General features: G+C 59.8%; 2 protein-coding genes across 4 annotated transcripts; one reads left to right on the forward strand and one right to left on the reverse strand.

The window, feature by feature from the left end:
- The first annotated feature begins 62 nt into the window (after positions 1-62).
- Positions 63-20,702, forward strand: ARHGAP45 (Rho GTPase activating protein 45). 2 transcript variants are annotated; one of them, XM_030032968.2, is made up of 24 exons: positions 63-216; positions 743-997; positions 3,237-3,567; positions 5,311-5,454; positions 6,595-6,679; positions 7,167-7,239; positions 7,751-7,829; positions 8,227-8,364; positions 8,600-8,664; positions 9,209-9,319; positions 9,966-10,046; positions 10,299-10,478; positions 10,715-10,852; positions 11,153-11,343; positions 11,660-11,820; positions 12,270-12,347; positions 12,764-12,865; positions 13,246-13,409; positions 13,936-14,124; positions 14,503-14,640; positions 16,304-16,542; positions 16,866-17,127; positions 17,613-17,703; positions 17,895-20,702. In XM_030032968.2, the coding sequence occupies exons 2-24, from the start codon at positions 908-910 to the stop codon at positions 18,296-18,298; spliced, it is 3,534 nt and encodes a 1,177-aa protein (XP_029888828.1). In that variant the 5' UTR covers positions 63-216; positions 743-907; the 3' UTR covers positions 18,299-20,702. The 2 variants fall into 2 exon arrangements, with proteins under 2 accessions (XP_029888828.1, XP_029888826.1); XM_030032966.2 differs by lacking the exons at positions 63-216; positions 743-997 and adding an exon at positions 1,549-1,848.
- Positions 20,703-21,166: 464 nt separating this feature from the next.
- Positions 21,167-24,110, reverse strand: POLR2E (RNA polymerase II, I and III subunit E). 2 transcript variants are annotated; one of them, XM_030032972.2, is made up of 8 exons: positions 23,981-24,110; positions 23,621-23,795; positions 23,380-23,495; positions 22,871-22,951; positions 22,588-22,646; positions 22,330-22,408; positions 21,788-21,867; positions 21,167-21,325 (listed from the first exon to the last, which is right to left on the reverse strand). In XM_030032972.2, the coding sequence occupies exons 1-7, from the start codon at positions 24,035-24,037 to the stop codon at positions 21,802-21,804; spliced, it is 633 nt and encodes a 210-aa protein (XP_029888832.1). In that variant the 5' UTR covers positions 24,038-24,110; the 3' UTR covers positions 21,167-21,325; positions 21,788-21,801. The 2 variants fall into 2 exon arrangements, with proteins under 2 accessions (XP_029888832.1, XP_029888831.1); XM_030032971.2 differs by having other exon boundaries at positions 21,167-21,482.
- Between the last annotated feature and the right edge of the window lie 157 nt (positions 24,111-24,267).

A 24,267-nucleotide genomic window follows, 5' to 3' on the forward strand; every position in this document is an offset into this window, starting at 1 on the left:
TCCCGGGGACGAAGCGGGTTGTTCCCCCCCCCTCCCCCGAGCCGCCCGCGGGGGCCGGCAGCCGCGGCAGGAGCCGGCCGGGGGGTCCCCACGCTGCGGGAGCGGCACCCTGGGAGGGGGGGCCCGGCCCGGCCCCTCCCGGGGTTTATCTGCCACCACGCTGGGTGCTCCCGTCGGTGAACAGACCGTTGCGGGGCTGCGTTACCCCGCGGGTGGGTGAGTCACGGGTGGGGGGGACCGTGGGTGCACAGAGGCTGCAGACCGGCAGGGGCAGGGCAGTGACCCCGGGGGGGGCAGCTGGGGTCGGGCCGTCCCGGCACCGCCACCGAGCCCACGGGAGAGGCAGAGCCGGGAGCATCCCACGGGTGGGAGCCCAGAGCGTGGCACCCCACTCACCCGGGGCCTCCAGCAATGCCCCACGGGACGGGGCTCATCCTCCCTGGGCTGAGGGACACCCCCAGACAGGGGTAAACCCCACAGAGGCCTGTGGGGGTCAGCCCCGGTCCCGCAGCGTGGGGCGCTCTGCCCCCCCGGACCCCTCCTGGGGTGCAGCACTGAAAACACCCCCCCTGCAAATGGCCCCCGAGAGCCCACCACCCTCGAGAGCGCTGGCGTCTTCTCAGCTACCTCTTGCAAGGCTGGAGACAGGCCCGAGCCCCCCGCGGCCCCCGGGGGGCAGCCGGGGTCCCCCTTCCCCCCCGGCCTCGCGCCCTGGGTGCGCATTTGGCTTTTCCTGTTTCAGGTTCGCCTGCGAAGCCGATGAGGAAATAAGGCGGCGTCACACGCGCCCTCCTGACAGTTCGCCCCGGCGAATGTGGCCGGCGCGGTGAGGAGCTGGCAGTCAGGCACTGCGGCCACGCCGAGCGAGAGGTCGCCGAGGGCAGGGGCTCGGCCACCCCCGGGAACCATGTTCTCCCGGAAGAAGCGGGAGTTGATGAAAACCCCCTCCATCTCCAAGAAGAGCCGGGCGGGAAGCCCCATCCCACAGACCCTGCCGGTGAGTGTCCCGCGTCCCCCCCGGCAGGGTGGGAGACATGGGGCCACGGGGACCACTCGGGCCACGGCACCCACGGAGCTGCCGGGAAGAGCCACGGGGTGGGAAGGGGGACCTGGGTATGGCCAGGGGGTCTGTGAGGAGGAGGAGGAGGGAGCCGAGGAAGGACACTGCACACTGTGCCTGGGGGGGGATTCTGCCCCAGACGAAGGGAACGGAGCAGCTGCCTGGGGAGGCGGGAGGGCAAGCGGGGCCAGGGACGAAATGGGGGAGCTGTGGCAAAGGGAAGGGGACCCTGGTGGTGGGCCCTGCAGCCAAGGATTTGGGGAGGGCAGAGAAACCCCCAGACCTCCCAGGGGACAGCGTTGGGAGCAGGGGGACGCCTGGGCTCGGGCAGCCCCGGTCCCTCGGCTCTGCCATATATTTATTTACTTGTGGGCACCCCCCCCGGCGCTGGAGGGGTGCGGGAGGAAGCGCCTCGCCTCCGCGGGGCTGGCCAGCAGCCGGGGCTCCTCCGCGCACCCCGGCACTGCCCTCCCCGCGCCTGCGCTGGCAGAGCATGGGGCGAGACGGGACTGGCGAGACGGGGCCCGAGATGGGGCCCGAGAGCCCACCCGTGGCTCCTTAGCAAGAAGGGGCACCCGTCCCCATCCCCGTCCCCCCCCCTCCTCCCCGACACCTCCCCCCACCCTCGGGAGAGGGGCCTATGGGTGGCGGACGGAGGGATGCTCGGCCGGGCGGCTGGGAAGAACAGCTACAGCCCCTACTCGGCGGGGCGCCGCAGGACGGGTAAAGGCGACTCCCCCAAACGCTCCCTGGACTCGCTGCCCCACTCGCCCACCGTGTGGCTGACGGTACGGCCGGGTGCGCCCCACGGATGCAGGCGGGGAGGGACCGGGGTCTCCGGGGCTGCTGCACCCCGGGGTGAGGGGGGAACGGAGGCAGGTTTTCAAGGGTTGGGCTGGCCCCAGCCGTTTTGGGGTAGGGGCCTTTGGGCAGTCCCGCGGTGGTCTGGCCGGCCCCGGGGGCAGCGTGGGGCTGAGCTGTCCCGGTTTGCTCTTGCCCACGGCAACCTCATGCTCTCGGCCGGCTCGGTGTCTGCCCTATCAGTACCAAAGTCGGCTTCCGGCCCCGCCGAGCTGGCAGCGCCCAGCCAGGGATGCTGAGACCCGGCACACTCGTGTCACACCCGCGTGCCTGAAGGTCGCCGACGGGAGCTGCTGGAGGGGCGAGGGTGGGCCCCCCCCGCCCTGTGCCGCAAGGACCCTTGCTGGGCGTGCGGCCCCCCGTGCGGTGCACGGCCCCGGAAGGTGTCAGTACCAGCCCCTCCCTCGGTGCAATTTTACCCCGAGAAACTGGGGGCTCCCTCCATCTGTAAAATATCTGCAAAGCCTCCAGAGAGTGGCCTGGGAGGTGTCCTCATCCCTGCCCCCATCCCTGGGGCCGTGCCCGACCTGGGGACGGGACAGGCTGAAAAGAGGAAGGGATGTGTGGGGCCGGATCCTGCTGTTGTTTGGCCGTGCCAGGGTCCCCAAGCACCCCGGGGATGGGGAGCTCCAGCGTGGTGGGTGCCGGTGGGGACAAGGCAGTGTCACCCACACGGTCACTGTGTGCCCCCCAGGAGAAAACCCAGACCCACAGGGGCTGGCGGGGGCCAGTGGGGGCCACGGGGCGAGCGGGCAGACGGGGTGGCTGAGCCAGCTCCTGGCCTGTGGTTTTGGAGCCTACGCTGCTTGCGAAACCCCTTTGCTGGGGGCGGTTTATCCGCTGGGAGCCCGGGAGCCTTGGGCAATGCCAGCTGCTGGGGCTGTCTGTGGCGTGGCGGGAACGGTGGGGATGGCGGAGCCGGCCAGGCGAGCGCCCAAACCCTGCCAGCTGCTGCTCCACTGCTGTTTTCTCGCTGGCAGAGGCGCTGCCTTCGCCCTACGGGGTCCTCAGAGTGTCCCCACCAGCGCCCACCCCAAGATCCCCAAAGGGCTGGAAATGCCAGGAAGGGCTACGCCTTGTCCCCATGCCGCAGCTGGGCAGGATCATCCTCAGGCTCTGCCAGGATACCTAACGGGGGAAACTGAGGCACGGCACAGCTGTGGCACCAGCCCCTCAGGCAACAGCCCGTCCCTCCAGGCTGGTGGCATGGGGGGTCCCGGGGTGCTGCCTTCTCCCTGCCCAAGCTGGGGTCCTGGCCGTGCCCCGCAGCACCGGCCGTGCCTGCCGGGACCTCACGCTCGTCCCTGCTCCCCAGGACCTCTCCCGCAAGGATTGCCTGGAGGCACCCGGCTCCGGCCTGGGGGAGCTGCCCCCCGCCAGCTCCAAGCTCAGCACCAGCCCCAGCGCCGTGGGTACCCTCAAGCGCCCCACCAGCCTCAGCCGCCATGCCAGCGCCGCCGGCTTCCCCCTCACCGCGGCGGGCCCCAGGGCCGTGCCCAAGGGCCACAAGACCCCCACGTCCTACAGCCCCATGGACGGCGGGGAGGGCCCCTTCATCGACACAGAGGACATCTCCCAGCTGCTGACGGACGTGGCCCGCTTCGCCGACGCTCTGGAGAACCTGCGGGACGTGGTGCTGCGGGACGGTGAGTGCCTGGATGCCCCCGGCTCCCGCCAGCCCCGGTGCTGCCCACGCAGCACCGAACCATTCGCCACATCGGCACTGTGGGGCACCGGGATGAGCGCGGGAGCATCCCCTCCCCGGGGACAGACCGGACCCACGGGTGGGGGTCTCTCTGCCCGGGCCAGGAGGGGACCGGGACCCCCGGGGGGGGCTGTGCCGAGCCGAGCCGAGCCACGGCAGCCGTGGGCTGACGGTGGCGGGTGGCTGCTGGGAGCTCCGAGCCAGGATAACGCGGCTTCCTGCCTGCAAGCTATTTTCATCCGCCCGTTTTCCTGTTTACAGTGCAGCGGTGCCAGCTGCCTGCCAGGGCCCCCGGGGCCCTGTGGGGCGCCGGGCACGGCCCCCCGACCCGCCGGACCAGCCTCACCAGGGTGGCTGGTGGGATGGGGTCGATGCCCCAGCCTGGGGCCGGGTGGGCTGCAGGGTCACGGGTGGGTGTCCCTGCCCACGGAGGCAAAGGGAACGGCGGCGATCTCGTGGTCCCCGTGGCGAGGTGGGGCTGCGGGGAGGGGGGGGTCACATGATGCCGTGTTTTCGGCGCTGGCTTTGCAAACATGTTGACGCATCCCCACTCACCGTGGAAAACGGCAGCGCCCAGCCTGCGGCACCGCTGCCGACAGCCCCAGCGTCCAGACCCACAGCTGGGCCAGTGGGAATGTGGCTGGGGTCTGTGCTACCGGGGGGGGGGGAGCGTGGGATGGCAGACGGGGGGGGGCAATGCCTCGAGGTCCCTGCGAAGGTTTGGGCATTGCCGGGCAGGGAGGAAACAGCCCTGAGCCGGAGGGTGACCGTCCTGCTGCCGTCTCTGCTCGGGGTCTGCAGTTATTGCTGGACCCAGTTTGGGGCAGCTGGGACGGTGCCGTCCCCAAGACAGCAAAAAGATGGGGGGAGGTTGGGGCCAATCTGCGGGATGCAGCCATGATTTTGGAGAGTCTGGCTCTTCTCTGCACCCATCCAGCCCCATTCCCAGTCCTGTTCCCAGTCCTGCTGCTGTCCCCACTTCCCACCCTGGAAGGGGCCTGGAAATGGGAGAGGAAATGGAGGAAACCCCTTCCCAACCCCGAGCTGGGGGCCGGGAGGGGGGTTTGCCCAGCCAGGCGGTGGGTCCCAGGCTCCCATCCCAGAGCTTCCCTATGGAAGACTCCTCACCTCCTAACAAGGCTGCCAGCACCCAGCCCCAAGCCCCAGCCCCAGCACTGGGCTGGTGGGGAGATGGGTCGAACCCCTGGGCTCACAGCTGGAGCCCACGGAGGGGACGGTTCCTGGGAAAGGACCCCGCGGGACGTGGCGAGCCCAGCTGGACGGGGCACAGCAGTGGACAGACCTGCCACATCCCTGCTGGCGGCTGGGAGCGCCCGTTGGTGGGGAGGAAGGGAAGGAAATGAGGAGGAAATTCCCAAACTGCTTTCAAGGGAAAAAGTTACTACTGAGGAAAAAAATGCCTAAAAGGTCGGGCTGCCCCAGGCCCGCTGCTGCGCTGGGCGGGGGACACACCGGCTGGTTTAGCCATGGCAGGGATGGAAGGGGAGGGCTGGGGAGGTGCCGGACAAGCGGGACGTGGCCGTGCCAGTCCTGGGGAGCCCCAAAGCCAAGGGGATGGGCTGCATGGTCTGGGAGCCTGGTGGGACCCTGGCTGGCAGGGGGTGGGTGGGAGGCTCTGGAGGGCAGGGACACAGGGCAGCATTGCAGCCCCCCTCTTTTGCAGACCCCAGGGAGCCCCAGCGGCCACTGGCCCACGAGTGCCTGGGCGAAACCCTGCGCATCCTACGCCAGGTCATCAACAAGTACCCGCTGCTCAACACCCTGGAGACCCTGACGGCCGCCGGGACCCTCATCTCCAAAGTCAAGGGTGAGACGATGGGGCTGGGAGCTTGGTCCCACTCCCCTCCTGCCCCAGGCTGGGACGTGTGTGGCCCGGGGAGTCCATGGGGATGCTGCCGGGAGCAGAGCTGCCCCACGGACAGGCGGAGAGGGCGAAGGCATCAGCTGCCTGCTTGCTGTGTTTTAGTTTTAAGGATAATGTAGTGTCAGAAATGACAGAGCCCAGATCCCCGCCTGGGGCTTTCCAAGAATGGCCGCAGGAAAAACACTTAAATAATCGGATCCCGCTCCTGGCAGCACCCCGTGTTTACAGGAGCGGGGTCTGTGGAGCCCAGATCCCGGCCGGGGCACCACCTCCTGCCTGCAGTTACACCAGCGGGGAGGGGGACGGCTGCACTAACCGCAGGCAGAGCACATTTTGCGTCACCGTGCCGCTTCCTGGACACCGAACAGCAACCGCGAAGGGACAGGAAGCCTCGTGGCTGGTGGCAGGAGGTTTGCCGCGGGGCTGGCCCCACGCAGGACGGGACGGAGCGAGTTCAGGCTGCCCACGTTCCTGGGCGGAGGGGTGGGAGCAGATCCCAGCCCCTCAAAGCAGTGGAGGGGGGGCTCGCCTCGCCGGCCCTGGCGCCCCAGAGGAGCCGACCCGAAAGGCGTCGGGGTTTGCTCAGAAGCCCCAGCCGCCGGCAAAGGCACCACAAGCATCTCCTTGGCCTGGGCGTCTGCCAAGTGCCATCTGCGCCGGTTCCCGCTGCCGCCGGCGGTTCCTCTTTCGGCCGTGGGTGAGAGCCCTCCTGGAGGAAGCCATCCCGCCTCGCGGCAGGGGGCTGTGGAGGTGCCGTAAGACAGTGGAGGCCGTGGAACAGGTTCACAGTCAGCAGCACTTTTCTGGCAGCCCTGGGTAACGGGAGTAAACAGAAACGTGAGCCAAGTGGTGCTGGCAGGGAAGTCAGTCCCGGGAGAAATGGGGGGGGTGCAGAGACTCTGCGCTGCACTAGAGCAAGTCCATCATCCATAGGGATGATCTTCTCCTCCATGCTGCTCCTTGAGCCTGACGCAGCCCCAGCCCCAGAGCAGGGCTGAGACCAGCAGAGGCCAGCAGGTCCTTCTGCCTGAGATGGGGACAGGCGCTCATGGCGACAGCGCTTCTGCATTTCCTCATTTCCAGGTTTCCATTACGAATCCAACAATGAGACGGACAAACGGGAGTTCGAGAAGGCCGTGGAGACCATCGCGGTGTCTTTCAGCAGCACGTAAGGGACTTTTGGCCAGCCGTCCCCCGGAGAAGGTCCCCTGATGGACTCCATCACCCCCACCAGCCAGGACACATCTCCACCCCTTGCCCCATCCCCTCGCCCACACATGGCCCCACACGTGGCAGCTGGTTTGGGGGGTGGTTTGGGGACTGGAGAGACCCCGTGGGGAGGGCAGATTCACTCCTGCTGCTCGCACCAGCAATTCCTCCAGCACCGGGGAGGAACACCAAAGCCTGCTCGAGCCCACAGGCTCCATCTCCCAGCCCCTCTTCAATGCTGGGCCAAGCTCTGCTCCTCCACCTGAATTACCAAGACCTCATCACGTGGAGCTGAGATGATCCCCACTGAAACCAGTATTGCAGCTCCGACTGCCCTAGCCCTCACCCGGTCTCTCAGCCGTTGGTCGGGTGCTGCTGGGTGACAGCCCTGCTTGTCACTGCCCGTTCTCCCTTTGCTGAGCGCAGCCATATTCCTCTCGTCACAGCGTGTCCGAGTTCCTCATGGGGGAGGTGGACAGCAGCACCATCCTCTCCATCCCACCCAGCGACCAGAACCAGGTGAGTGATGCCCACTCCCATCACACGGGTCTCGGGATGTGCTGGGGTGCTCAGACCCGGCTCGGGAATGGGCTGAGCCCCCAGCCCCAGATGTGGGATTCCCAGCTCACCTCCAAGCCCGGCAGAGCTGCGTGTGGGCTTTGCCTGCTTGCTCCTGTCCTCACCACCATCCCAAGGAGGGGAAAAGCCACCTGGCAGCTCGATCCAAAGGGCAAGGTGGCTCAGGAAGGGATAGAGCACATCTATCAACAGAGGCAGAAAACAGGGTTCTGGTTGCTCCCCGTAGCTCTGCCCTGGTCTGGTGTGAGCACAGAGCAAGGCATTTCTCCAGCAACATTCCCGTTAGCTCCCAGCCTTCCTGCAGGGCCACGGGCTGGGCACAGCAGACTTCCAGCAACAGCAGAAAGCCTCCAGCAGCGCCGGGTTTCTGCCTCCCCTCCATCCACCAGCCCCTCCAACTACTCCCCTTCCTCTTGTCTGATCAGTCCCTTTTCTTTCCCAATTCCCAAAGACTATGGAGAGCCTCTACGGGGGGATCCCTGGGCCTGGAGGAGACGGCATGCCTTCAGGCATGGAAAACTATGACACAGGTAAGCAGGCGGCTTGCTAAGCGGAGGGTTTGGGGTGGCGGGGTACCCAGCTGACAGACCGGCCGGCAGAAACTAGCGTCTTCCCCATCGCCGCCGCGGTCCTGAGCCACACACAGCTCCTCGGCTGAGAAAAGGCAGCCGAGCTGCTGCTGGCACCAGGGGCTGGCAGGACACCAGCACAGCACGGTGCCGGCACAGGTGCGGGGAGGTTTGCACTGAAAGCTCATGAAGTTTGCAGGGGTGAGCCAGGCTGTCCTGGCGTTTTCCCAGCTGTTCTGGTACTCCCGGGAGCTCGAAGGCATTTGGAGGGAGCGGGTCAGTGAACACAGCGCCAGTAGCACAGTTCGGTGTCTCTCTCTTCTTTCTCTCCTCCACCTTCCCCCTCGTCCCATCACAGGCCGTCCTCCTGCCGAGGAAGTGGACGTGATGCTGCAGCGCTGCGAGGGGGGGGTAGACGCTGCTCTCCAGTACGCCAAAAACATCTCCAAGTACATGAAGGACCTCATTGGATACCTGGAGAAAAGGACCACGCTGGGTGAGATGGGGAGGATGGCGGGTGGGTCCTCTCCGGAGTGGGGCTGAGCCCTTCACAGCAGCATCAGAACAGGTCGAGGTCCTCTACGATCAACGAGGCTGAGGGAGTCAGACATTGCAAGGGCAGTGGGGAACTTCATTCCTGAAGTTCTTGATTTATTTTTCAAAAGGAACTCAATCACCAGGGAAATGCTGGTGTTTTGTATGTCTTTTCACTTCCAACCTTTTTCTTCCAGAGATGGAGTTTGCCAAAGGGCTTCAGAAGATGGCAAACAGCTGCAAGCAAACCATCAGTCAGGAGGTAAGTCCACATGTCCCTAAAACCACCCAGCATCCAGGCTGTTGGGCTGTACTGGGAGAAAGCAGCCCTAGAGAGCTCGTTCTGCATGACCTAGTTTCAGAGCCCAGGAGAATGAGCGTGCAGTTCTCCAAAGCTCTTTATTTGGCAAAATTCATGTGTCCAAATCAAAGCAAAGGATAATGCTGAGACCCTGCAAAACCTCCTCCATTGGTAGCTGATGTTTCTGCCCTGGTCCTGCCGGGTGTGCCGGCGGGGAGAGCCCGGGCAGGCTCACACACCAGACATGCCCTGTCCCCTGCTCTCCAGCCCAGGACCGGGCAGACGACACCACGGGGCCCTTCCAGCCTCCTCCAGCCTCCCTCCAAGCAGTCTCTTGGCTGCCTGTGACCACACTGTCTTGGTCCAGGATGGGGTTTTTACTGGTAGCCAGCAGCCAAGCCGAGACTCTGGCTCTTCTTCCCCAAACACGGCACTGGAGAACACGTCTCCTTTGGTTCACGCCGCAGTGCTGGGGCTCAGGGTGGTGCATTTTCTCGTTTCTCAGACCAACATGCCTTTCCTGTCCATCTACCTGCTGGCCCTGGAGCAGGATATGGAGCACGGGACATCGGTTCTGCAGGTTGCCAACACCCTGCAGCACCAGACCTTCCTCCAGGTGAGAGATGAAAGGCCGTCTCAGAAGGGTCTTCCCCGGTAGCTGGGCAGCGAGGGAGGCTGGTGGTGTCCTTAGTCCTTCTGCCACAGGCAGCTCTTCTAGAAACTGGAATCCAGTTGCCGCTTGGCTCAGCCACTGCTCGGGCTCGGCATTCCTCGGCTTTGCTCTGGTCTCAGCGGATCAATGAGCCCAAGCTCTCAGCCAGATGCCACGTCCTTCGAGGGGTTAGATACAGGGTCTAGGAGAAACCCCCAAGTCTGGAAAATCAAACAGCACCTCCTTACTGATCTCCTCCTCATCCGAGGCCTCTCTGCATTCCCACGCTCCCCTCCAGCCCGGACCAAGCTGCACCCATCTCCCAGTGACCGCCACTCTCTGGGGCTGTTTGCCAGGGGGGAATTGATGTCCTGTCATTGCAGAAGGTGGCTCTTGCTTAGCTCAGTCGGGAGGGAAACTGCATCTGGCACTTCCCAGGCTGCAGATTTTCATCCATGACACAAACCCTCCCTGTAACCGAGCCCAGATGTGCTGGGGAATGATAACAACCGCCACAGGGAACTTCTTCTTGCAAAGCCTTTTGCAAAGGGAAGAGCAGCGAGCGTTTAGCTCAGCCCACCGCGGGGGTTGTTTCTCCCTCCTGATTCAGCCACTAACAGTGAGACGCCTTGAACATGAAAAACGGAGGAAGGAGATCAAGGAGCAGTGGCACCGGGCGCAGAGGAAACTGGTGAGTAACAGCCACGCAGCACGGGCTGGGTTTGCACTCCACGAGCCCAGTCTGGAGTACGCCCGTGACACGTACCCCTCCGAGGATGCTGGACTCCTTGCCCCTCTCCAGTAGCGTTAGGTGCTTTGTCCTAGGGTGCCTCTGCTGTGCTGGGGGACACCGGAGAAACATGGGACCCCGGGGAGCTTGCAGGAGATAACGATCCCCTTGCAGCGTTCAGTCCTCACCCTGGGTCACTGTTTTCACTGGCAGCAAGAGGCAGAGGTGAACCTGCGCAAGGCCAAGCAGATATACATGCAGCGCAGCGAGGAGCACGACAAGGCCAAGTACATGGCAGTGAAAGCAGAAGAGGAGCAGCAGAACACCACCAGCAGCATCACCACCAAAACCCTGGACAAGAAGAGGCGGCTGGAAGAGGAAGCCAAGAACAAGGTAGGGACATGACAGCTCTGGACTCGGGCTGAGCATCTGGCTGGCAAGAACCTTCTCACTCCTTGCTGCCCTAGCACAGGAGCAACCCTGAGCTAAGTGGACTGAACTGAGCTCCCCACGGATCCTCGGACACAGCGCAGGAATGCCTGGAGGAACGGGGTCCAAGTGCAGAGAGCTGTTCTCCTTGTTCTCCTTACCTATGAGCTGTTTCCATCTCTTGCTATCCCAACTCTCAGGCAGAAGAGGCCATGGCCACGTATCGGACCTGTGTTGCGGATGCAAATACCCAGAAGCAGGAGTTGGAGGATACCAAGGTGAACTCCTTGCGGCAGATCCACGAAGTGATCAAACAGAGCGACCAGGTCATCAAGATGGTGAGTGGGGCTTGCTTGGGATGGCCCCTAGGGCAGGGGGGTGGCCGTACCCTGCTCAGGAGAGGTTCAGAGCTGCCTCCCCAGCAGACCTGGCTTAGCTGCTCCTATTTCAGATGAAGTCCAGGTGGATGTAGAGCTCTTTTCACTCCCTAGTGCTCTGAAAAGCCAAGGCTCAAGGCTGCAAGACGAAGCACCGCTCTGTGCTCCTGATTTCTCATCCAACCTCGAGCTCCTTGTCTCTCTCTTCCTTGTATGTCAGCTCACAAAGCTCATGTCTGATTTCCTCCACGTTATTTTTAGGCCACAATCTCCTTCTACCAGATCATGCACATGCAGACGGCTCCACTGCCCGTCAACTTCCAGACGCTGTGCGAGAGCAGCAAGCTCTACGACCCCGGGCAGCAATACGCCTCTCATGTCAAGCAGCTGCAGCGAGGAGACGAACCCGACATCCAGTACGACTTTGAGCCCTACGTGTCACACAACGCCTGGTAGGAGAGGGGGAAATCACTGCTGGTTTACATTCATCTTCTCTGTCACTGGCAACCTCCCCCTGGGCCGGCACTACGCTCTCCTGCAGAAACCAGCACACTTTCAGCGTGCCTGAAGGCAGCTCCTGCTGGGAAAGCTAGGGCTGGGCTAGCTGGGAATTCCTCTCACATCCTCCAGTGCATGAGACAGGCTGTCTAGTATTTACGAGAGGACTGTAAATCCCAAGACAGGTGGATAGCAGCCATGAATAAGGTTTTCAAGTGTCCTTCCTTCTCATCCACTCAGACATTCCCTTTTCTCCTTTCTGCCCACCAGGTCCCCCTTCACTCGGACACGGAAAGGCAGCTTCAATGCCAATGACTTCTCAACGAATGCCGGCTCCGACGGGGCCGGGCTGCCCAAGGATGGGACCGTCTCGGAAGGAGGGACAGGATCCAAGGAGCAGCAAAGCGGGGCTGTGGCGGCTGAGCGGAGAGGTGAGCCTGGAGCAGAGAGGAGCCTCTGCATCGCCGTCCCCACGGCACCGCTCGCAGCAGGCTGCGTCGTCCTCCCCCTGGGTCAGAAGCAAAGCAGGACCTCCATGGGTACCAAGGGGGGGGGCTTCTGATCACAGCAGTAGGACAGGCTGGAATCCTCGCAAGCTGAATTTCCTGAAGGACACAAAATCAGATCTATGGGGTTTTTTTGCTTTAGCTGCCTAGTGCTGCCTAACAGACCATTCTCCAGAATCCCATCTCTTCTTTCCCTTGCTGGAGTGTTACTGAAGGCGTCACAACCCCACCAGCCCCTTCACCAGCCTGTCAACAGGAAACCAAGCAGCTTCCTTCAGTAATTTAAGTGTCTCCCAGACTCTAGGCTCTTCTCCCTTGTTTCTCTCCTGAACACAGAAAGCAATCTCAAATGAACTCTGTGTTTTCCTTTGCAGGTGGGAGGGGACACCAGGTCCATAAATCCTGGCCAACTTCCATTACTGAAGCTGACAGCAGCCTGGATTCAAACGCAGGTAGATACCAAAAACAGCCCAGGGCAGGCAGTGCGTCCCCTTCTAATACAGTCAGCCTAAAACCAGCATTGGAGTCAGGTGGGACCTGACACTTTTTTATCTGCCTTGTAATAACACTGTGTTGTAAAAAACTGCTCTGATGCCAATCTCCAGCAGGCTGGGATGGGCTGGACTGGGATGGGAGACCACCGAACCTTTACACTGCACTGGCTACAGCCTGCTCCCCTGCAGGGCACTGCACGGGCATGCACAGCCCCTGCTAGCTCCCAGTTTCTCATTTTCTCTGGAGAGAGCTGCCCTGGCCGCCCAAGGCACGCGACTGCTTGCTGTGGGAATCCACCACATGCATCAGAGTGCACTCAGAAAAGAAACAATTTTGCCAGTAATCTCACTGCTTGTGGGTTTTCTTTTGACAGGCGAGTTCAGCCATAAACTCCAGCGGCTGTCTTCCAACGGCACCATGTCCTCCAGCGAAGAGCTGGAGGAGAAGGATGAGAACGCTACCCCCTTTGAGCAGAGTACGTGACAGCGCGGGAGGTGACGCAGTACTCCTGCTGTGCACCCACACACCATGACAAAGCTAACTGCAGGTTGACTGTTCCCAAATTCAGTAGTTCTAGAGGTAAACCGAATGATTGCTGGGAGGATACCTGATGGTGACCTCACGAGGAGCCCAATAGCATTGTCTTTACCAGGGATGAGCTCTGCTCAAACCAGTGGGAACAGATGAGCTAGGGCTGCACGCCTCAGAGTACAGGTTGTTTGTAATGTTGCTGAAGAACTAGTGCTTCCAGCTGGTTGTCTGATCTGTGACAGTCACCCTTCTGCTTGAGCTTTGCTTAACCTTACCTCCTCAGGAGCCAGGATGCAGACGCATTTCTTTTTGTTCTGCTCACAGGCATCAATGGGATCACCCCAGAGATGACAGCTCTGACAGGGCCCTTCCGAAACGTTGGCTTATCCAAGGCTGCCCAGACTCATCGGCTGAGGAAGCTCCGTACCCCTTCCAAGTGTCGGGAGTGCAACAGCTACGTTTACTTCCAGGGAGCAGAATGCGAGGAGGTAAAGTTGGGAGAAGTGGGAAGAGAGCTTGGTGGGTGGAACGGATGGAGGATGTGTCCCATGAACGGGGTGACCCCACCAGTACCTGCGTACAGTCCTCTGATTCACTCTGTCCCCAGATGAGAGCCACACGTTCTCCAGTGACATACTGCGGCGCAGCTTGTCGCTTGGGTGTCACAGGTTTGCTGTAGAAACCCAGCCAGGAGCTCTGACACACGTGGTCAAAACCCTGGGTGTAACCACAGCCAGGAGCTCTAAGTTCTCTGTGGAAGCAGAGGTGCCCGCATGAACTTTAGGGCAGGACTACCTTAGCCCAGCTCTAACCCGTGTTTAGGAAGATGTTCCTCCTTTGGGGACCTTTGCATTGGTCCTGCAGTGTCTCCAAGAAAGGCACTTTTCCTGTCTGCCATCGTGCTCAAGGAGCTCCTCGTTTCTCTGAGCGATGCCCGGTGTCTCTCAGCGGCCGCCCTTCCACATGACCCGCGGAGCTCTCTCCCACCCCCACGCATTTCCCTGTGTTTTCCAGTGCTACCTGGCCTGCCACAAGAAGTGTCTGGAAACCTTGGCCATCCAGTGCGGGCACAAGAAGCTCCAAGGAAAGCTGCAGCTTTTCGGGCAAGACTTCACAAAAGCTTCTCAGAGTAGCTCAGATGGCATCCCCTTCATCATCAAGAAGTGCATTTCTGAGATCGAGAAGCGGGCACTGAAAACCAAGGTGATGCACTCTCTCTTCCCTCTCCTTCAGCTAAGCTGGCTCAGCTGCCTTCTCTTGAATGGTTTTCATGCAAAGGCAGAAGATCAACAGACTTGTTTTTCAGATTACTAGGAGGCAGGAGGCCAGAAAGTCCCAGGTGATAAACTTGGTCCTGATACCCCAAACTCTGACCTTGGTAACACTTCTCTTGCCTCCCTCTTTCCTATGAAACAGGAGCAACAGTAACGTCAGAGCTGGAAGGGGATGTCCCAGAATGACTTCTGAGAGGGATTTCCAACCCCCAAAAGGAGAGGGTGGGAGCTAGAAGGTCACTGTCTCACGCAGACTTGAAGAGAAACATCTCTCCTCCCTTCAACTCCACTTTTCTCTCTTTTACAGGGCATCTACCGAGTTAATGGTGTCAAGACCCGTGTGGAGAAGCTTTGCCAGGCATTTGAGAATGGAAAAGAGCTGGTGGAGCTGTCCCAGGCCTCCCCTCACGATATCAGCAATGTCTTGAAGCTCTACCTGAGACAGGTAAGGTGCTGGTGATACCTTGTCCTGGGGGGGGGGGGAGGCAGGGGAGAGGTGACCAGAGGAACTAACTTCCCAAAACTAAACCCGCCTTCACCGAGTCATCTCTGGCAGGAGTAATTCTGCACAAACTGGGCTTACTAACTGTATGACTGTGGGCGGTGAGAGGGGTCCCTCCCAGCTAGGAGGGGATCAGCGGTGGCGATGGGACGACGTGCGTGAATGGGGACGAGCGCGCACGCTGCGCCTCCTCCGAGCCGACGGCGGGTCTCCTGCTCTCGGCGAGCCCTCGCCATCGCTTCGCATGGCTCCTCCACCGCCGCAGCAGCGGCGTTCATATCCGCAGAAAAACAACGTGCAGAAGCACCAAATCCTCCCTCCCCTTTGCAATTGGGGAACCAGATACACGAAAAGGGAAGTGATCCAGCAAAGGTCTCTCCGCACGGCAGAGCTGGGGCTGAGCTCGCGTCTCCCCGAGCAGGGCTCTGCCCTGCGGCTCACCCTGCGGTGGGCTCAGCCGGGTGCTGTGCCCCTCGTCTCGCCCTGCGGTGGGCTCAGCCGGGTGCTGTGCCCTGCCACCCACGGCAGCTCTGCCCCAGCCACCCTCTGCCCCCAGCAGACACCAGTACCCAAACTGGCAGCGCAAACAGCATCACCCACATCCTCCAAAGAGTCACCACAAGGCAGGAGGAGAGGAAGCAGCTTCTCCTTCACACTGCAGCCTTGCCGTTTAACTCTTAACTGCTGCCTTTTGTCTGAGGGCTGGTGTGACTCTGCAGAAGGGCTCCTGTGCATTAACTTGGGAACCGGGCTCAGGGCTCAGCTCAAGGAGGGAGGTTTGTCCCTGGGTTCCCTGCACAGAGAGGAGAGAAGGGCTCTGAATTGCCTCCAGGGTTTCTCCAGAGAAAAGCAGAGTGGAAAGAGGGGAAGAAATCAGTCCTGAGCCAGGATCCAACCTCTCACTGCAGAGAAATGGGTTTAAAGTCCCTCTGCAAAGTGCTGGATGGGAGGGGAACCTGCTCTGCTGTGAGAGGCAGCCTGTCCCCCAAAACATCTGTTTAAGCCACCCTGAAAACATTACCAGCCATGCAAAACCACCAATTAGTTAACATGCTGCTCTGGCTGCTTTATACAAACTTCAAAGCAAGAGTTTCCACCTAACCACAACCCCACCTTTGCTGCAGGCTATGCCGTTTACATCCTGCCTTCTCCACCCCAGAACAATCCATTCCTGTCCTCTTTCACTGCTCTCCTCTTTCTAACCACCTTCGTCTGCTGGGGAACCTGCTGCTGTGCCCACCCGGGGCCAGGGCTTTTCTAGGGGAAAAAGAGAATCCCTTAACCTTGACCGGAGGGACCTATCTGGCAGAGAGCACCCACGGGTTGATCAAAGGCTGCTTTTTGCTTGAACTTCCCAGGTACTAATTGGCTAGGACAAATGAGGCTGGATTTACACGCTTCAGGAGATGGATAAATAAACATTACCTTCTGGCTAGCATGTTTTGCAAGCACCGGGGATGTTTCCTTGTTGTAGAAAGGCCCCGGGTTTCCTCAGCTCGACAACACTGGGCAGGTTTAGGTCTTGGGGAGGGGGGGAGAGGCTCTCCTCACCCCGGGCTGGGAGGCTCGGCTCTCCAGCACCCATATCCCCTGTTCTTGCTTGCAGCTGCCGGAGCCCATTATGCCCTTCCGCATGTACAACGAGCTGATGGGCTTGGCCAAGGAGAGCTTACAGGGCGGCGAGGCCAAGGGCAAGAGCGGGAAGGGGGGCCCTGAGCTGGTGGACAGAGGAGCCGACACGGACAAGGTGGTGGTGAACCTGGTGCTGAAGCTGAAGGAGCTGCTGAAGGAGCTTCCCTGGGAGAACATGGCCACGCTCCAGTACCTCCTGCAGCACCTGAGAAGGTGAGAAGGGCAGGTCCAGAGCCCACGCGGGTGCTGGGGCACCTTCCCCTTCTTTCCTAGAGTGGGAAGGTAAGTGCAGCCTCCCCACCGGACCCACGCTGGCCGTGGGGACAGCCCAGCCCTTCCCAGGAGCAAGGAGGTCGATCCGTGGCTGCAGCTACTTCTCTGCAGCTCACGAAGCCCGTGTGTGCCACGAGAGGGGACTCCCGTGCTGCCAGCCCAGCATCTCCTCCAGCCTGGATGTGCCAGGCTGGGCGAGTCCTGCTGGTCCACACGTCCCTTCTCCTTGCTTGCTCTCACGAGTTCCTCCTCCTCCTCCCCAGGATTGTGGAAGTGGAACAGGACAACAAGATGACCTCAAGCAACCTGGGCATTGTCTTTGGGCCAACACTGATGCGCCCAAGGCCCACGGACGCCACTATTTCCTTGTCCTCGCTGGTTGACTATCCCCACCAAGCTCGCATCATCGAGGCACTCATCATCTTCTATTCGACCATCTTTGAGAACAAGGAGACCACAGTGCCGGCCGACTCCAGCAAGTACGCCACAGACAGCAAGGAGGAGGGAGCCAGCTCCTCTGACCTGGTAGGAGTCTCTGGGGAAGGGAGCACCCTTAGGGGACGCGGAGCCGACCAGGACAGCCTGCTTGTGCTTGCAACCTGGCGCAGATCAGCTGGGGCAGACCCTCCTGCAGCCCTAACACCCCCCAGCCCTCTCCTGAACGGTGCCCCAGCCTCGTGCTCTGCCCTGCAGATCGCAGCAGTGACATTCCCCATCCCTGCTGTGCCACACGGTGGTACGGGTCCAGCCAACGCTGTTGCCCTTCTCTTACAAAACTCGCCTTGCTTCGTCATGTCCCCGTGTGCATCCCCACTCCACTTGCGAGTGATTTTCTGCCCCAAAAGAACAGTCTCAGTAGGTGAGACAGGCAGGGGGTGGGAGGGTGGAGCCTACACACCTTTACACCCAGACAACAAGTTGGTAGTTCTCCACTTTCTGGAACCATTTCTCAGTGAATGAGAAAGTTTTCTTCTCCTCCATGCCCTCACCACTGCATCTCTTCCTTCCAGTCCCACACAGGCTCCCAGCCCGGCAGCATCCCCTACCTAGAGCTGCCTTCGGAGAAGGGCAATTTGGATTACAGCGCCGACTCATTCGCAGGTAAGTGAAAGGCACCCGGTGGCTCCTCCCCAGCGGGCACAGGTCTCTTGGGAGGTCCGAGGTATGTCACCAGCAGCAATAACACAAAGCCCTTCCCCTGTACCTGAACACCACAAGTTTGGTGAACAAAGCTCCTGCAGATGCCGTGGTGCTGGGCGAGAGCGTAGCACAGGGCTCCCTCTGTCCCGCAGAGTCCGGCGACCGCTCCGTTGACTCCGACTCTGAGCTGGAGGATGGCGGGGAGCTGCTGGCCGCCACGGACGGCGGCCCACGAACCCAGCTAATGAAACAGGGGAGCGAGACCAGCACAGACGAAGCTCAGTTCTGCGATGATGGGAGCGAGGGACAGCGGAGCCGGAGCTGCAGCATGGGCCAGTCGGATGCGGAGGGCACCGCTCCCCGCTGCTGCAGCCCCCCAGGAGAGGAGCAAAGCGATGCAGAAGACTACCCTGAGCGCCGCTTCCCCGCTGCTGACACGGACTACAACACAAACCAGTCCAACAACACAGCCGTGCCCGCCACTGCCCGGCATCTGGCAGCCAGGTGCCAAGGCGGCTGCGAGCCAGGCAGCGAGCAGCAGCCCCGGTTTATCTAAGCCACTGAACAAAAATACCGCGGACACTGGGACGGGGCAAAGGGACAAAATCCAGACGCTACCCAGGCGTAGCGATGCGGAAAGCTGTGATGTTGAGGGGTGGGGAGGGACAGCACAGAGCCACGGGCAGCTAAAGGGAGGGGGGTTTGGTGTGTCAGCTGCAGGCAAGTCCCGGCTGTTTCATGGCTGGAGCTTTCACACAAAACCCCCGAGACCCTCGGCTCCCGATGGGGAACATTGGGTCAGTCTGCCTCAACTGCTGGGAGCCCCCGCTCGGTCCAGCAGCCCATGAAGCACATTTCTTGGGAAGTAGCTGAGGCAGGGCAGACCCTTCGCTTGTTGTTTGGGACTGGGAAGGAATCCAGGGCTTTGCCATGTCCAGGTCACAAGCTTAATTTTTGCCACGCTCCTTAATCCCACACCTCTACTGCAGAAATTGAGATGGGGGAGTCAAAGGATCTGATCATCCTCACTGGCTGCGGCTGGAAGGCGAGGTGAGGCTGCCAGGAGGTGACGTGGGGAGAATTCCCCAACAGCAGGCAGGAGAAGGGCACTGCAGCCACGCATGGACAGACGGACAATGCCGAGCACTGCGTGCATGGGCTGGCTCTGCCGGCCTGGGGAACAGCTCACCGGGAAGGGGGCACGGCCAGAGGAGCGCTGGGTTCGGTGTAGCTGGGTAAAAGCAACTCGGACCATCTCACGCGGAGCTGGCCTCGGCTTTAGGGCTGTGCCTGCATCGCTTGCCAGGCCCTGCAAGGTACATTTATCATTTATAACTGACTGTACCAGGCATCCAAAGTCCAGCAATAAATTTACAGCCTCAGCACTTCTAAGCAACACAGGACTCAACCAGCGACATGCCTTTCCTGGCTCAGCTGACAAGGTTTGCATTGCTGCTTGTATTTATGGGCATTTTTCTACTTGGCAGGAGCCACGCAAAGAGCAATCCGCAGGCTGTGAGCAAGCTCAGGGGACAGGTTTTCCTGGCTGCAGGGTCCTGAGCATTGCCTGATCTTTCAGGGGTTTTTTTGATAGACATTTGGTCTCCAAAAATCTAAGCTGCAAGTCCAGGACTACACCTCTGCTCTTCCAGCTGGCCCCGAGATGGAGCTGGATGGAGAGCAGGTCACCAAGAGGAGATGCCTCCTCCTCAGGACTGCCACAGCCTGAATCGAGTCACAGCCCCTGCCAGTGTAAGAGGCTTTTTAAAATTTTTTTCTTCTAAAGAGATAACCCTTCAACATGAAATCACTACCTCTGCTGGCAAAGGAACTTAAAGGGTTAAACAAGACCAGCCAAAGTCTTTTTTTCAAAGCTGCGAGACTTTTCTGCACTGAAGCATAGAGAAACAAGTAAATTTTTAGCTTAGAAAGAGCTGAAAGCTGTTTTTTTTCTATTACCGTGCTTGTACCTGGGCTGCGTTCCTGCTGTCACCGCTGAGCGTGCCACTAGACCCTCGACACGGGAGGCCACATGACGAGCAAAGACCCAGAGCTCCCGGCCGGGGACAGATGCACAAGGACTTGTGCAGGCACCTCGCACACAAGCAAGTCGCAGTCCATGGTTCCTAAGAAATTGCACAGATCCAAAGCTGTTTTCTAATGATTAGCCAGACCCTTCCTCTGTGAGATGCTGGACACCAGATCATCTCTCGCTCTGCCTGCTCACATGTCAGGCCTTGCCACTCCAGGTCTGAAGAACATCCACCCCAACGGGAGAGCAAGGGGGGAGGCAGAGGCGGATCTCCGGCCAAGGAAGCCAAGTGAGTGAAGCAGGAGCGATGTTCCAGCTGAAGATACACTGAACAGCATTTGGGGGGTTATATGCACCTCGTTACTGTAGAAATGGGCGATCAACCAGACGTTTAACCCCTTCGAGGATCAGTCTCCGGCACAGGGGAGAGTCTGGGCTTTATAGCTCCCAGAGCTCTCTGAGACTAATCGGAAACGCATCTCAGCATAGCAGGTCAAAGGTACACAAAACCAAAGTTAATTTACAGATAAATGGTTTATAACTGAGCCAAAGAAGAGCTAGAGATACCTGTGAGACATTCTGCTCTGCAGCTCTTCAACAAGGCAGTTGGATTTTTCCAGCAGGTCATTTCCACGGTAGCAAGAGAAACAAGGCCGACTGCCCTCTCTTGCTACCAGCACTGCTACCACGGGCGGTACCACGTGTGTTTGCGAGGATGGATGACGGGTGAGTGCGAGTGAGGGAAGGGACAAAAGCTACGCTTGAGCTTCACATGGGAACAGGCACCCTTCTACTTGTATAGTAATTCAGTGTGCAAAAAGTAAAGCGTGTTTGTTATGACATGCCTGTACTGCTGTATGAAGCTGTGTTACATGTTTTGCTGTGTTCAGATTGACATGCTTCAAAAGAAAAAAAAAAAATAAAATCAGTGTGTTTCAACCTGTGTTTGTCCTGGAGATCAGTCTTCCAGCCTCCTGTGCCCATGGCTGCAGGAAGCTAAGCACTGTAAGGAAGTACTCCACATATTTCTAGCAAGTAAATAGAAGTTTAAAAACCCTCAAGAGACCTGGAACAGATTAAAATGAAAGTGACTGGGGGGTGATAAGCAACTCTCCATTGCAATACCTGAACACCATGGTTTCAAAACAAGGGCCAGAGGGTAGAACAGGTAAGGTAAGCAACGAGCGAAGTCTGAACTGCAGCATCAAAACTGCACACAACAGCTGGATCTGAGTTCTGCAGGGTGAGCTCTCAGCTCAGCCATGATGGACAGTCCATCAGAGCTTCAGCAGCAAGACATTCTAAACAGAATGAAAAATACAGGAACTCACTAAGTCTAGAAGGCTTTGCTACAGGGCGAGGCTGAGAAATACAAGGCTAGTGAGGAACAGCCAGAGTACAAGTCTTTATTAAAAATAAGATCCTATAAAATTAAATAGGAAAGCAAAGGCCTTTTCCTGCTTGCTTCTGCCCTGCACAGTTCTGTCGCTTCAGGTGACTTCCATGGCTTGAGTCCTGAATGAAGACTAAGGAGTTACAGCAAAGTCCATGCTGGAAAACAAGGAATTAGGTCAAATAACACAAATTGCATAGAGGCAACACAGAAAGAGCATTTTCTTGGCCGTCTATGAAAAGGCAGACATCTCAGAGTGTCTGTAAATTGCCGGTGGATGGGAAGATCGGGAGGTGTCACACAACTCTTCCACACCTGGAAGAAAGAGAACTCAGGATGTGAATCACCTCATGCCTCCCTCAGCAGACTGCTCTTGAGGCCAAGCCCCACTGAACGCCCTGAACACTGACGCGTACGTCCCAAGCGATGGATACTGAGGCACAAGACCAGGCAAGCCTTGCTCTGGTCTGTCCTCTCACTGACAGTTCCCTCCACAATTTAAAGTTTTGAGATAATCTTTTCCTGGAGGCAGATCCCTTCAAGTCAATCCCGGACAGCCCCAGCACTGCCCAAAGCCCTCCACTAGCCCGGGAGTTTCGTAGTTTCGTACTCTGCCTTACCCGACAGCTCCAGATTACTGCACCAGTCTGTAGGTGATGTAGCGGCCCGCAGTCTCACTTGGTCTTATGATCTTCACTACCTAGAAGGGTGACAGAAGGAACTCATGAGGGAGAGAAGCTGGTGGTGAGCTTACCCTGCAGGGCTTCCCTGCCCGACACAGGCGCACACTCAGACCCAGACAGCGTGGCTGTAAAGCTGTGGCACTCAGCAGCCACAGAGACGGCCGGCGCTGAGCTCCCTGCTTCGGCTGGGGACATAGCGTGGAAGTGCCACCCCCTGGTGCAAGGGGAGGGGGAGATCACGGAGCGTGGGGCTGGGCCATATCTGCTTGCTGTCACCAGCCGATTCAGCAGGTAGCCAAGACTGCGGTGTCCCTGCTAGAAGCCTGCTCAGCTCACACACATCCATACCCAACCTACAACAGCTTTTACGTTCGGAAGAGATACTTTCCCTGCCTCCAAGAGTTCTGAAATGCTGTAGAGCATCTCCCCTCCTTGTCCTGCCCACAGGGAATTGTCGCCTGAGTCTATTTCTCTCTTACCTGACCACGCTTTATTCCGAAGTACCGCGCCACAGGATCCCCAGCCTGTATCCTCGGGAGCTGGTTCTCTCTCAGCTTACTGCGCAGGGAGTCAAGGAGAAGCTCCCCCGGCAGAACACACCACTGGCCCAGGTGCCCGTTCGTTAGCACAGCTCACGGAACAAAGTAATAAACCATCGCACGCAGATGTATTCATTTTCAGCCCAAAGTAAGTCTGCATCACACCCACGCAGGAAGGGGAGAACAAACAAAGGATACTATCTGGCCAATAGCTCAGTTACTTCTTCCTTTGTCATGACAACGTGCTCCGGGACCAACTGTAAACAACAGGGGAGAGAGACTGTAAGATTAGAAAACCAGAAAAAGTGACTGGCTCCTCACTGCGGTGGGAGAAGCAACACGTTTGTCAGGAAGAAAAGTATGTCTGCCTCACTCAGCCCGGCCTTCCAACCAAAAGAAAGTCTCCGGGAGCAGCTCAAGCCGCAGCTCAGCACAGAAGACTGATCATCCCGCCTTCGCTCCACTGCCCGACACTGCTCACCTCATGCTCTGTGATGTTGATCAGAAGCTCTTGCTGCAGGAACTGCTCCAGGATGTATTTGGGAGCCATATCTACCAGGGACTGGAAAGGGAAAGGTCTGTCAGATGGCAGCGCTGCTCTGGGACAGCCCTGCCCGTGCTCAGACACCAGTCACTGCAAGCGTGGGATCACTACACGTGCGCTCACACAGACACAGCTACTTGGGCAAAGAGCGCACAGATGTCCTGACTGCTGGCAAACATCCCCTGTTTGCTCACCCACCTCCTGGCTACTCACGGGCCCCCAGCTGTTCTTCTGGAACCAGAAACGGCTGTTCTGGTTAAATACACTTGCACGTTAAGCAACAGCCTATATTAAGGTGCAACAGGCTTTAGTAGAAGACTTTATCTGGAATGAAATTCTAGGCTTTTATTTGCCTAAAGCGGCACTGAAAAACAGACAGGCAAAACACCCGCGGCCCACAACAACGCTCTACGTCGGAGGCAGCTTTCTTTCGCCGTACTTCGTACCTGCTTTGCCGAAGGGGTCATGCCTTGCTGTACCACGATCAGCGCTCTGGTGATGTTCTCCTCCTGCATCCTCTGGCAGTACATCTTGATCGTCTTTATTCCAACCTTGGGCTCCTCTGGGAAAGGAGCCAGCCCCAGGGTTACATGCAGCCCTCCCTCATTCCGCTGACAACCCCCCGCCCCAGCAAGTGAAGCCGTCCCTTCCCGTGCAGCCCCGGGAGCCGGAGCAGGCTCTTCTCACCCGGGAAGAAGACGAACATCTGGTCGGTGGGATCGTCGTTGTGAGCCACCAGCACCGTCAGGTCGGTGCGCCGGGGCCGGCCCTCGCTGGGTTTGTCACCGAACTGCCCCTTGAACTCCTCCAGCGTCTGATCCAGCTCGTCCTGGGTCACCAGGTAGCCCCGGTCGTGGCAGAGCTACCGAGAACGCCCTGCGGTCAGGCGGACCAGCCCTCACAGCCCCGGAGATGGAGGACGGGGGGGGAGTGGGCCGGGGCCCGGGCCCGGGGCCGGGCCGCCGTGGCACCACCGGGCCGCCGCGCAGCCCCCGCTGCCCCGACAACACCCCCCGCCGGGTCTCGTCCCCGCTCGCCCGCCCGCACCTGCATGATGGTCTTACGGATCTTCCACAGCCGGTACGTCTCCTCCTCGTCGTCCATGGCGGCCGCCACCTCCCGCACCGCCCGAGGTCCCCCCCGCGGCCTGCCCGCGCTAATGCCTGCTCGCGCGGAGACAGGCGGCGCCGGGGCGGCCGCGGGGGCCTCGGCCGCGGGGGCTCCTGGGAGCTGTAGTCCGCCTCCGGCTGCGGCTGCGGGCGGTGGCGGGGGTCCCTCTCCCGCAGCCGGGGCCGTTCCCCGCTGTCCGAGCCCCAGTCCCGGACAGGCCGCGG

Source organism: Aquila chrysaetos, chromosome 12, assembly GCF_900496995.4.
Source record: "Aquila chrysaetos chrysaetos chromosome 12, bAquChr1.4, whole genome shotgun sequence".
In the NCBI taxonomy this organism is placed as follows: domain Eukaryota; kingdom Metazoa; phylum Chordata; class Aves; order Accipitriformes; family Accipitridae; genus Aquila; species Aquila chrysaetos.

Bases quoted from the DNA above. Each gene is read 5' to 3' on its own strand.
- ARHGAP45 (XM_030032966.2), top strand. From the start codon at position 1,720: ATGCTCGGCCGGGCGGCTGGGAAGAACAGCTACAGCCCCTACTCGGCG. The intron at 14,641-16,303 runs GTAAGGTGCTGG...TCTTGCTTGCAG, and splicing joins TGAAGCTCTACCTGAGACAG to CTGCCGGAGCCCATTATGCC. The intron at 17,128-17,612 runs GTAGGAGTCTCT...TCTTCCTTCCAG, and splicing joins GAGCCAGCTCCTCTGACCTG to TCCCACACAGGCTCCCAGCC.
- POLR2E (XM_030032972.2), bottom strand. From the start codon at position 24,037: ATGGACGACGAGGAGGAGACGTACCGGCTGTGGAAGATCCGTAAGACC. The intron at 22,952-23,379 runs GTACGAAGTACG...TTCCCTTTCCAG, and splicing joins TGACCCCTTCGGCAAAGCAG to TCCCTGGTAGATATGGCTCC. The intron at 22,647-22,870 runs GTGAGCAGTGTC...TGTTGTTTACAG, and splicing joins TCAACATCACAGAGCATGAG to TTGGTCCCGGAGCACGTTGT.